Here is a 13,323-nt window from a genome sequence, read left to right as displayed (position 1 = left end):
ACACACACACACACACACACACACACACACACACACACACACACACATTCTTCTCTATGTCTTAGGCCATATAAGACAGACAAACTAGGGGAACAGATTCCACATTCAGGCAACCGCTTTAGGGACAGCCCCTTCTTCAGTTGTTCAGGACCCATATGAAGAATGAGCTGTACCTCTGCTATATATATGTGGGGGTCCTAAGTACAGCTTGTATATGCTTTTGAGTTGGTGGTTAAGTTTCTAAGAGCCCTCAAGGGTCTAGGTTACTTGACTCTGTTAATCTTCCCAAGAAGTTCCTTTCCTCTTTCGGGCTCTCAATTCTTCCCCCAACTCTCCCATAAGTGTCCCCAAGCTCCATCCAATGTTTGGCCATGGATCTCTGCATTTGTCTGAGTCACCTGCTGGATAGAGTCTCTCAGAGGACAGCCACACTAGGCTCCTGTCTGCAAATATAGCAGAGTATCATTAACAGTGTCAGGGATTGGTGCTTGCCCATGGGATAAATCTCAAGTTGGGCGGGTTATTGGTTAGCCATTCCTACAACCTCGGCTCCATCTCCTGTTCCTGCATTTTTTGTAGGCATGATAAACTTTAGGTAAAAAATTCTGTGGGTTGGTTAATGTCCCTATTGGTCCAAAGGGGTTCCTACCTAGCTACCGGAAGTGGCTTCTTCAGGTTGTATATCCCCAGTGCTATGAGTCTCAGCTAAGGTCATACCAACTGATTCTTGTGAGCCTCCCACATCCCAGGTCTCTTCCATGTTCTCAAGATGCCCCCAACCTTCAGCCCCAACAGCTTCAGATTTCCATTCATTCTCATGACTCTCTGGCCATCTTCCTTGATCTCCCTACATCTGATCCTGAAACTCCCAGCCCCCTACCCATACCTCCTCATATTCAGTTAGCTCATTCCATCTGCATCCTCTGACTATTTTATTTTTCTTTCTAAATAAGATTCAAGCATGGTTGCTTGTGCCTTCCTTCTTGTTTAGCTTCTATGGATCTGTGGACTGTAGCTTGGGTATCCTGTATTTTATGGCTAATATCCTTTAGCTGTTTAGTATTCCATTGTATTGTTGTACCACATTTTCTTTATCCATTCTTCAAATGAGGGACATCTAGATTCTTTCCAGTTTCTGTCTATTACAAATAGAGCTTCTATGAACATAGTTGAGCAAGTGTTTCTGTGGTATAGTTGGACATATTTTGGTAATATACACAGAAATAATATAACTGAGTCTTGCAGTAGAACTATTCAAAATTTTCTGAGAAAACACACAATTGACTTCCAAAGTGGTTATACAAATTTTCACTCTGAGCAGCAATGGAGGAGTGTTCTCCTTACTCCACATCCTTGCCAGCATGTGTTATCACTTGAGTTTTTAATCTTAGTCATTCTGACCAGTGTAAGATGGGATCTCAGAGTTGTTTTGATTTGCATTCCCCTGATGACTAAGGACGTTCAACATTTCTTTGAGTGCTTCTCAGCTATTTGAGAATCATCTGCTGAGAATTCTGTTAGCTCTGTGTCCCATTTTTTAAATTGAGTTATTTGGGTTGTTGCTGTCTAACTTCTTGTGTTCTTTATAAATTTTGGATATTAGCTGTCTTAGGGTTTCCATTTATGTGAAGAGACACCAAGACCAAGGCTGCTGTCAGGAATAGGTTTCCTCATTTAGAGTTCTTGAACATCAGTCCATAAACTTCTTAATATTACAGGCCATTGTCATGCTATTATTTACTTCCAGAACAAGTATATAATACCCTGTTGATGAAGACATAGTTGAGTCACAGAACATGGGGAACTCAAGCTTGTTCTGACCTTAGAGCTTCACCCCATTGCATAGCTTTTATAGTAATGAATGGTAGTATGGACAATACTGGAAGATACAATGCATGATCATTTTTAAATACCTGTGAACTCTGTGAGATAAAAAAATGGACTGGACTGTTAATATGTGTGCACAGCTATAATAGGCCCATGAACACACTGGTAGTTGTCTACTCATTTCTTATTGAATTTCAATTCACAAGACAGATGTAACTCAAGCTGGAGCCAAGTTTGGACAAGAATATGCAAATAGACCCTAAGCTAGATCATACTACTAGCATTCTGCTAAATGGACCCATTTTAGATAAACTCTTAAAGATATTGTTATATTTTTAGATTAGTGAACCTTTCAAGTTTGGGCAGATGCATTCCTTATTGTAGTAGATGGTGATTATCATAGAGATCCAATACTACTTAAAATACAGAGAATATGAGTGTGGTATTCTCAGTTCTATTTTAGGAAAGAATGGATGACTACAAGGAAACAATGGATGTCACAGAGGTTGTGACAGCACATACAAGACCTGTGCAAGCTCATGTCAGAAATTTTCCTGTATGGTGTCCAGAGGTAGGCATGCATTCCTACTTTTAGCTAAATAGCCACTGCCATTTGACAGCTCTTCAGATGTGTAGTGAAGGGGATTTCTTTAGGGGATTAGCCATGGGTAGGTCAACTATACTTTCAAATGAAATTAATCACTGTAGAGAAAATAGGCATTGTAGATTGCATGTTATGAGTTTTAGGAGAAACAAAGGATATAAAGAACATTTGGCATATTGTGGGTGAGTCTGACTAAAGGAGGTAAAATATATGAATTTTATTTGAATACATTGCATGAGATTCTCTAATAACTAATAAGAAAAAAGAATTCCTAGTGCAACTGTGTTTTACATATTCTCATAAATAATTAGATATGAATTCCAAAGCTCAAGTAACAGAAAGAAAATAGGAAAGTCTGGGTTCTACATAGAGGACAACACACACAATATTTTATAAAAATAAGAAGTTAAAAACCAAAGTTTATGTGAAATAGCTACAAATGAACAGCATGAAAAAATTAACTGATAATAAATTAGGGAATCATCTTAAATATTACCCTAAAGAAAATCTACAGAAGACCAATGGTGAATTTCTAAAATTGTAAGTCAATGAGACTGTTCCATATATTTATTAATAAAATGGATATTAGAAAGAAAATGGATGTTAGAGAACACACAAAGTAAAGAAAAGTCTGTACACAGTGAGATTGTGTATGGTAACACTCATTTTAGGAGGTACTGTGGAGACTGCAAGATATTTAGAGAAATAACATATTATTCCTCCCAATTTAAGTAGCAGTAATAATGATTTGATCTCAGAAAAAAATCTGCACTTATAAATTCATTGTGGCATCACAATAGCAACAATATGAAGATAATAAAAATGTGTACCAATGGAAAAATTTAAACAGAAACTTTCCTTCTCTCTACCATTCTTGCTCTCAATCCTCCTCTCTTTAATACTGTTACATTTGTTCACAAGCACACATTTGTACCCAAACATATATAAGGTCACAAACATGCATCTCACATGTAGTATAACAATAAGAAAAAGTATCTTCAAGGAAGTACTTTATTTTAAAGCATATGTATATATTGACAATACAGGAATGAATGCAAGTAGATTATATTTTACAAGTCATTATGATAATAAAGAGCTTTGGAGCAAATATTTATGTAAACAAATTGAAGAAAGGAAATTGGGTGAGCATGTTATATTTCATGTATTATTCCTCAGAGAATTTAAATTAAGGCTGGAATTTATGAAAATATTTAAGAACATCTGAAATGGATAAAGTTGGAGTGAGCAGCTGCTGAATCTCCTCAATAGAAGCCATAGGACCAGTATCTTCTACAGCACAGTGGGTGACAGCAACCATAGCCATAGCCACCATAGCCACAGCCATAGCCACAGCCATAGCCACAGCCATAGCCACAGCCATAGCCACAGCCATAGCCACAGCCTAGGCTACCATAGCCATAGCCCAGGCCTCCATAGTATCCTCTGTGGTAGCACATGTTGTCAGGAGTATCAAGAGTTGTCAGAGAAAGACAAGCAATACGTTCCTTGAGTTTGGGTGTCACCATCTGCAGACCTTTTATATACCTGGGTTGTTGTTGGGGAAACCACAGGCATTATAGTGTCACATGTCTCTGCACTGTGCTGCAGAAAACCTCATGATTGTTGTGATTTACTGGACTCACAACACTGCATAGCTGAGATACTTGTGCTCCTATCTCAGGATCTCATGGTGAAATAATGGGTCTAATACAATTTTAAGGTCTCTAGGTCATTCTTCATGTAGTTTATTGACTAAATCACATACTTTTGTTGGATGATACAAATCATTACATAGATTTTTTTTTTCTGTTTACATATGTTCTGTTTTGATTACCTTTATGAAATAAGGTCATTTTTTTGTCTTTTTATTTTTGTTTTTTTTTCAATAAATCTTGAGTATTATAATTATTGGTTATACTATTTGTTCTTTGGTGTGTTTGTTCCTAAGCACTTTTTGTAGTACATCTGGCTTTTAAAATCAGTAGATATTGTGAGATTTTTTTTGTTATTCCAGATAAACTTCAGAATTGTTCTTTCTATCTTTGTGTAGAATTAAGTTGGAATTTTGATGGGGATTCCATTGAATCTTTAGATTACTTTAGGTAAGATGACCATTTTTACTATGTTAATCCTGCTGATCTATGAGCATAGGAAATCTTTCCATCTTCTGAGGTCTTCTTCAATTTCTTCTTCAGAGACTTGATGTTCTTGTCATACAGATCTTTTACTTGCTTGGTTAAATTCACACCAAGATATTTCATATTATTTGTGACTACTGTAAACCTAGACACCATTGCTGATGCCAAGAAGTGCTTACTGACAGCTGTATATGGTATTGCTGTCCCCTGAGAGGCTCTGTCAGAGACAGTCCAATAGAGATGCAGATTTACACAGCCAAACATTGGACTGAGCATGAGAACCACAATGTGGCAGTTAGGGCAAGGACTGTAGGAGCTGAAGGGGTTTGTAACCTCATGGGAAGAACCACTATTATCAACCAACCAGATCCCCTAAAGCTTCCATGAACTAAACCACCAATCAAAGAGTACACATGGTGTATCCATGGCTCCAGTTCAATATGTAGCAGATGATGGCCTTATCTAGCATCACTGGGAGGGGAGCCCCTTGGTCTTGTGGAGGCTTGATGACCCAGGATATGGGAACGCTAGACCGCTGAGGCAAGAGTGGGTGGGCGGTCAGGGGAGCACCCTCATGGAGGTGGGGAAGTGGTAGGAGAGGATAGGGGACTTGTGGAGGGGAAACTGGGAAGGTGGAAAATATTTGGAATGTAAATAAATAAAATAATCAATTGAAACTTAAAAAATAAAATCAGTAGAAAAGGCCATTTATATGCATAAACTATATGTGTTATGTGTTTCCCTTTGAAAGCCTATGTGAAGGTCTTGTAGGTATAACTCTGAATGACATTATGGTTGAGTGGCCAAACCAAGGAAAGTATTTATACACTTCCTTTTAAAGTGTGATCAAATTAGCTCTGCAGAAAAATGATAGACACATAAATTTATGAGTTTAACTAATAGTGGGGTTGATGACTACTTGCTGTACAGTTATGAGAATTAATTAAAAAATTTCAGAGTCTATCAAAAAGAGTGAATATATTCAAACTCTTATACCCCAGTGTTATTTGATTCAAATACAAGGGGAATAGAATGACTTACTGATTGTCAGTCTGGCTCCATGTTCCATGAGGTTGCCAACCTAATAGGAACCAAATCTGTTCACAGAAAACATTACATGACGTGTCATGTTCATTTGGCATCTACACAAATCCTTCATCTACTGAAATATATTTATACATACACAACATACCTACATGACACAAAATGCACACACACATAAACATATACATGCATACATACATACATACATACATACATACACACACACACACACACACACATAGGTGTATACGTACACAGCTGTGCACATCTATTAACACTCCAGTCATCTTTTTAGTCCAGAGACCTCAAATATTACAGAGTGTTGCCAGTGTTATTGTGTGCTCAAGTACATGACCACAAAGCACTGTTGATGAAGACTCAGTTGAGCCATGGAACATGGAAAACTTAAGCTTGTCCTGATCTCAATGTTTCCCCCCACTTGTGAAACTTTTCATTGTGCTGAATGGTAGTATGCACATTAATGGAAGATAAAATGCAATATCCTTCCTATGAACTCTGTGAGCTAAAGAGATGTTGGAAGTGTTAATATATGTACAGAACTCTATTAGGAACACAGGCAGTTTAGGAGCAATCTACCCTTTCTGATTGGATTTAAGATCACAAGACAGTTACGATTAAGCATTGAGCCATTATTTGGACAAAAACTGCAAATAGTCCTTAAGGGAGGTCATACTACTAGTATTCTGATGAATAGACCAGGTTTTTAAAAACTTTTAAGGACATTGTTATGCTCTTAGATTAGAGAACCTCTCATCTTTGAGCAGAGGCATGCCTTTTTGGAATGTATTGATTATCGCAGAGATCGCAAACTAGACAAAATGCACAGAAAAAGACTGGTTATTTTCAGCTTTACTTGAGGAAACAACAGATAACTACAAGAAAATCGTGTTTTCCAGACACAGCAGGGAGCTCCTTCTATGAACTCACAGAGACTGTGGGAAAAATGCACAAAATCTGTGCAAGCTCAAGGCAGAAAAATCCCAACATGATATCAGGAGGTGGGCCCATATTCCTACTTTTAGATAAGTGGCTGTTGCCATTTGATAGCTTTTAAAAGATAGAGAGTCAGTTTGTTTGTGGGTGTGGCCCTGTTTAAGGCAGCTAAGCATCAGATAATGGCTCCCTATCCTAGAGTATATAGGTATCTTAATTGGACTTGACAATTTTAAAGAAAAATTAAGAAGACATAAAGTATATTTGGGTAAAGCAGGTGAGTCTGAAGGAGAAGGGAAAAACATATGAAATGTATTCAAATGCATTGTCTTGGATTATCTAAGAACTAATAAGAAACAGAATACACAATTAAAAGATACTTTGCTTATTCTCACAAATGATTGAATACGATTTCAAAAACTCAAGCATCAGAAAGGAAATAGGAAACTCTGAATGTACTCATCTACTAGGTTCTGTAATATGCACACTCTTTTTACAAAGAAATAGAAGTCAACAACAAAAATTCATGTGAAATACCTAAAACATAAACAACATAAAGAAAATCAATTGATGTTAAGATATAGAATACTCAGACCTCCAAAAATAGCAAAGGACTTTATTGGACTTGATTTACTCTTTTACAATAGAAAAGGCTGTGTACAGCTCTTGACTGTGTATGACTCTTTTTTTTTTCTTTTTTAAATTTTTATTGGATGTTTTATTTACATTTCCTATGTTGTCCCCTTACCCCATCCCCCACCCACCCAGGAACCCTCAATCCCCTCACCCCTCCTCCTTCTTCTCTGTGGATGTAACCTCTATATACCCCCCCCACACTCCCACCTCCCCACCCTCAAAATTCCCACCCCCTGGGGCATCCAGCCTTCATGAGGTCAAGGTTCTCTTCTTCCACCTATGCCCAGCAGGGCCCTCCACTCTTACATATTCAACTGAAGCCCTGGATCCCTCCCTAAGTGCTCCCAGGCTGGTGATTTAGACCCTGGGAGCTGTGGTTGGTTGGTATTGTTGCTCTCCTCATGGTGCCACAAATCCTTTCAGCTCTCCTTCAGTCTTCACTCTAACTCCTCTATTGAGAACCCCATGATCAGTTCAATGGCTAGTTGTGAGCATCTGCCTCTGAGTATGTCAGACTCTTGAAGACCTCTGAGGAGATATCCATATCAGGCTCTTATCAGCATGCACTTCCTGACTTCCACATCAGCATCTACCTTTGGTGATTGCACATGGGATAGATACTCAGGTGGAGTGGTCTTGAGACGGCCCCTCCTTCAGTTTCTGTCCCTCACTTTGTCTCCATATTTGCTCCCTTGAGTATTTTGTTGCTCCTTCTAAGAAGGACCGAATCACCCCCACTTGGTCTTCCTTCTTTATGGGCTTCATGTGGCCTGTGAGTCTTAAAGAAGAATGTTGCCTTTACATAGACAAGACAGGGATGGTTAAAGAGAACATGAAAAAGATCAGAGAAGGCCCTGAGAAAAGACGGAGAGAGAAAGAGAAAGATGAGTGCTGGTACAAGAATTGGTTTTCAGCCTTTCCATGGTTGTCAACCCTACTTCCTCCCATCTTGCGACCATTAATTCGGTTATTTTTGCTTATTTCTTTTTGTCCCTGGGCCTTAAATAGGCTGACTAACTTTGTGTAACAACAGATAAATAACTTGGTAGAAAAACTTATTCAGATACATTATCATAAGTTAGCTATGGAGGACCACGAGACTCAAGATGAGGTTGTTTCTCTATCCAGGGTGTTCCCAAACCCCATCTCCACTCAACCTAAAAGAGGGGACTTCTGCCCCTAGACCAAGCAGAGAGGGGCCACCCAGAACCCCTTCTGACTGGCAATCTGAATTCTTAGGCCTCGCAGCCTAAGCACTGCAAGGGAATATAAATAAAAGTTAAAAATATCTCTGGGTTCCCCGAGGGACAAGCCTGACTGCATAGGGGTTGATGTCAAAAGTATCCCCTCTCCAGGAAAAAGACAGCTGAATGGGTATGGCTCTCATCCCTCACTGGACAACAACAGGGGGACCAGAGCCATTACATGGTCCCCTTCAATTACTGGAGGTCAGGCCTCTATCCCCACCTTCACAAGATTAGAATCGCCACAACCCTTCTATACTTAGAGAAGGGAAGAGATGTCAGGGGCATCCCTGCTTATACACTGAAGGCCTAAAATCAGCCATAGGCCTAAAATCAGCAATAGGCCTGTCATACATGTATACTAATACCAAGTCTTGGGTCTCTGTGGAAAAACATTGAAACAGAGGGCTATAAGCTATTGTAAACAGGCAGCTTCTGTAGAAATTTACCAGCCTGAGTAGTCATAGACCTTGTAAATAGGTAGCCTTTGCAGATAATACCAACTTAGATAAGGACAAGTGAATCATGGGCAGAGTCATAGTGACCTATCCCCTGAACCTTCACCCAGCCGTTACCCTTTTCTGAAAGATATCTGTATTCCCCCTGAACACCCACGCTCCAGTGTCATCCCCTTCCCCATGTCCTGCCTTTTTGTGTTTATAACCCCTGTGTGAATAAGTAAAAATTATGATTTGAAAAAAAATAAATAAAGAATGATATAGAATACTCATAAAAACATTCTTAAAGGAAACCTACAGATGACTAAAGGTGAGTTTTAAAAAATTTAAGACAAAGTTACAATGTATTGTTCAATATAGTTATTAATAAAATGGATATTATACAGAAATGGGTGTTACAGAATACATGAAGGAAAGGAAAGCCTATGAAGGGCAAGGTTGTTTATGGTGACACTCATTGTAGAAGTTTCTGAAGAGATTGAGAAAAATTTAGAGAATCCATTTGTGTTAGTTCTCCCAATGTAAGTTGGGAACTAAAGAATGTGATTTCAAAAAAATATCCACCCTCCAAAATTCACTGTGATATCATCATAGAAGAAATATGAAGATCTTAAAATTGTCTAATAGAAGAAAGTTTGAAGAGAAAATTTCCTTCCCTTCTACTCATTGTTCCCAATTCCTTGTCTCTTTAATGCCATCACAAATGCCCACAAAAATTACACATCTAATCAAACACATAAGTTTAGAAACATACATCTTACATTTAGTAAAACAATGAGAATAAATCATTTTCTACAAATTTCTTTATTTAAAGCACATACACATGGGAAAGAATGCCAGCAGATCACATTTTGCAAGGCATTATAATGAGAATAAAGAACTTTGATGCAAATATTTATGAAATCACATTAGAGAAGAAGAGCAGAGTGAATGTGTTGTGTTGCATATATTATTCCTCAGAGAATTTAAATTTATGAAGATATTTAGGGACATCTGAAGTGAAGAAAATGAAAGTGAGCAGCTGCTGAATCTCCTCAGTAGAAACCACAGGACCAGTACCTTCTACAGCACAGTGGGCGGCAACAGCCATAACCATAGCCACCATAGCCAGAGCCATAGCCAGAGCCATAGCCAGAGCCATAGCCACATCCATAGCCAAAGCCATAGCCACAGCCTAGGCCTCCATAGCCACAGCCATAGCCACAGCCTAGGCCTCCATAGTATCCACTATAGTAACACATATTGTCAGGAATGGAGTAGAGTGTCCAGAGATAGACAAGCAGTAGGTTACTTGAGTCTGAGTGTCACCATCTGCCAAAAGCCTTTTATACACCTGGGTTGTTGTTGGAGAAACCACAGGCATTATGTCATACATCTCTGCACTGTGCTGCAGAAAACATCACGAGTATTGTGATTTACTGGACTGACAATGCTGCATACTTGTGCTCCTACCTCAGGATCTCATGATCAAATAAAGGATCTGGTACAATTTTCAGGTCTCCAGGTCATTCTTCATGTAGTTTATAGAATACACATGATTCTCTCACATAAATTATCACATAGTTTTCTTCTTTTTACATATGTTGATTTTATTACCCTATGAAAGAAAGTCTTTTTAACCCTCTTTTTGTTACTTTGAATGAATTTTATCTTGAGGATTATGCTTTTTTAGTCTTTCTCATCAACAATAAGCTAATTATGGTTATGTTATTTGATACTTTGTGAGTAGTTGCTGTCCTATGTTAATATGTTTGGATTTATTCCTAATAACTTGTAATTACTACTTGCTTTTAAAATCAACAGAAAAGTTAACACCATTTATATTCATAAATGATATGTGTTATGTATTTTCCTTTAGGAGCCTGTGTGAATACCTTATGGGTGAAACTATGAAGGGCATTCTGATTTGGTGGGTGAAGCAAGGTAGAGCCTTCTGCACTTCGTTTTAAATCATGGTCAAATTAGCTCTTCAGAGAAACCATAGACATATAACTATGAATTTAACCTATATTTTGATGGAAGAATTCTTGCTGTGTAAGCATGGGGGTTAGTTAAAAATCCCCAGAATCCATGAAAAAATATGGATGTATTCACATTTCTTAATACAGAGCTAAGTAGAATACAGAGCATTAGTATGATTTACTGTCAGCCTAACTCCATGTTCCATGAGAGACACAACCTTATGGGAATACAATTGGTAGATAGAGCAAAGAACATGAAAAATCAGATGTTTTAATCTACAAACATCAACCATCTACTGAAACATATTTGTCCATACACTGCATACATATATGACACATACATACATGTTCACATACATTCATACATGCATACATACACAACATTCACATACACATACCTACTCAGGGAATTATTTTGGACAATTGCCAGAATGTGCTTCATAATACGCATGCATAGCAATTGCAAACATTAGCTACCCTGTGTAGTCCTATAAAAAGCCAAAAGCAAAAATGAAGAATCACACAAAATAGACTGTATGGATTCCTTAAGAGAAAGAATAGAAGCCATAAATACTTTGTCTCAGTTTGTAGCTGATGGAGGAATTACTGTTTTGAAAAGTGAAAAAAAAATGCTTGAAAGATTTGAACTTTTCACTTTTCATAAATTTAACAAAATATATGTTCTATCAAATAAAATACATATAGTTAAGCATTTAGTCAGCTAGACTGACACAGAGACTAATCTATGTGAATGAGGTGATATCATGGTAAACAGCAATTGAATGACTTTATAGGATTTTCCTTTAATTTTATAGTGTTCAATCTGAAATTATTTTGAAACCACAAATACTTCCAGTGTATGATCATTTTTTAACAAAAACAATGGTATGTATGGAAGTACAAGGAAAGTGGCTGTATCTAATACCATACATCAAATTTTAAGTGAAAAGACTAAATGCACATGTCAGTCCAGAAACCTTCCATAACATTACATCGAGGATTCTTAAAAGAATACATATTTGAAGTTTCCAAGCCCACATTCACAAAATCTGTGACAGTTGACTTAGGTCCACTAATTCACTGTTGCAGCTCATCCATTCAGCTGCAATTTTCACAATTTCAATTTTCTTATCAGTTATGTTCAATTGTGTAAATGGAACATTGTTTTAATATACATTTATTTGTAGTGGGAATCAAGACTGTCACTGTTTCCTGGATCTATTGAATAGAGCAGAAATTATCATGGATAACTATGTGTATATGCAAGTATGGAATAGCTGGATCATTTAGTAGATGTATTTTTAGGATTTTTGTTGTTGTAGTTGTCTTGTTTGTCTGCTCTTTTCTTTAGGATCTTCCTTCTTACCAAGAGTAAGAAGGAGGACTCAGGGTGGATTAAAAATTATTGGCTAGAATTTAAAGTACTGCAAATGTCTCATTTGTAGGAAGACCCATTCCAGGAATTCCAGGTATTTGTTGGGTGTGTTCTCATCAGAAAAAGGTATTTGAGCTTGTAGGTTTGCCACCAAGGAACACTCAACCTTCCCCAAGTATTAGATATGGGTGGTCAGGTTACCTAAACAAGCTCAGAGAAGGGGAACCCCTGCTGCTAAATGGAGTCTTCCATTCATTTTGCACCATGCTCAGAGAAGCTATCTGGACTCGATTAGACTGAGAACTTTATTGGTAGGGTTTACCCAGAGGAAGCTTCAAGGCCATTTCTACAGTTGTGTGCCACTTTATACACCCAACAAATGTGTGTGTGTGTGTGTGTGTGTGTGTGTGTGTATTTCCCCCCTTCTTCAAGTTCTAGTCAACTGTGATTTTCATTTTAACCATTCTGACTGAGTTAAGAAGAAATTTCAAATAGTTTGATTTGTATTTCTCTAATGACCAGTCATACTGAATAATTTTAATAAGTTCCTCTATCATTTATACTTCATCATTTGAGAAAAACCTGTTTTGTTTCACATTCTATTTAATATTTGAGTAGTTTGTTTTCTTGATTCTAGACTTTTGAGTTCATTGTATATTCTAGATACTAAACTTTTATTTGATGTATAGAAGGTTAAACTTTACTCTGTAATTTATGGCCTTCTTTCCTTCAAAGGTATGCTTTCCTATGGAGAGGTTTTTTTGTCACATGAGGTCACAATTATATGTTGTTGCTCTTAAGTCCTCAGTTATTTCCCTACAGTACTTTCCTGTGACTGGTAATTCAAATATTTCAGCAGATTCCATTGGTCAATGTATCTATTTTTAATGTCAGTACCCTGTTCTTTATTATTATAGCTTTGTAGTTGTCAACATATTAGTAAGGACCCATATGCATGTGCCTAAGTGGAATGGGCTCTTAGTAGATTTGAGAAAGAATACAGTGGCATCTTGAGGTAAAAGTTATAATGGGACAAGAACCTATCACTAGGTTGCTTGATGTGATTGGAGGAAAGGAGGGAT

General features: G+C 37.6%; 2 protein-coding genes across 2 annotated transcripts; both read right to left on the bottom strand.

Moving 5' to 3' along the window:
• Positions 1-3,693: 3,693 nt before the first annotated feature.
• Positions 3,694-3,888, bottom strand: LOC114611596 (keratin-associated protein 20-2-like). Its single transcript, XM_028756310.1, has one exon. It carries the CDS (start codon positions 3,886-3,888, stop codon positions 3,694-3,696), a length of 195 nt encoding a protein of 64 aa, XP_028612143.1.
• Positions 3,889-9,939: 6,051 nt separating this feature from the next.
• LOC114611590 (keratin-associated protein 20-2-like) lies at positions 9,940-10,146 on the bottom strand. The gene has a single exon (XM_028756305.1). It carries the CDS (start codon positions 10,144-10,146, stop codon positions 9,940-9,942), a length of 207 nt encoding a protein of 68 aa, XP_028612138.1.
• Positions 10,147-13,323: the final 3,177 nt, after the last annotated feature.

The sequence above is a fragment of the Grammomys surdaster genome, unplaced genomic scaffold (assembly GCF_004785775.1).
Source record: "Grammomys surdaster isolate TR1022 unplaced genomic scaffold, NIH_TR_1.0 126118, whole genome shotgun sequence".
In the NCBI taxonomy this organism is placed as follows: domain Eukaryota; kingdom Metazoa; phylum Chordata; class Mammalia; order Rodentia; family Muridae; genus Grammomys; species Grammomys surdaster.
This window is presented reverse-complemented; position numbering and strand designations above follow the sequence as displayed.

What these genes read in the sequence shown, in the direction of transcription:
- LOC114611590 (XM_028756305.1), bottom strand. Translation starts at nt 10,146, where the DNA reads ATGTGTTACTATAGTGGATACTATGGAGGCCTAGGCTGTGGCTATGGC.
- LOC114611596 (XM_028756310.1), bottom strand. Translation starts at nt 3,888, where the DNA reads ATGTGCTACCACAGAGGATACTATGGAGGCCTGGGCTATGGCTATGGT.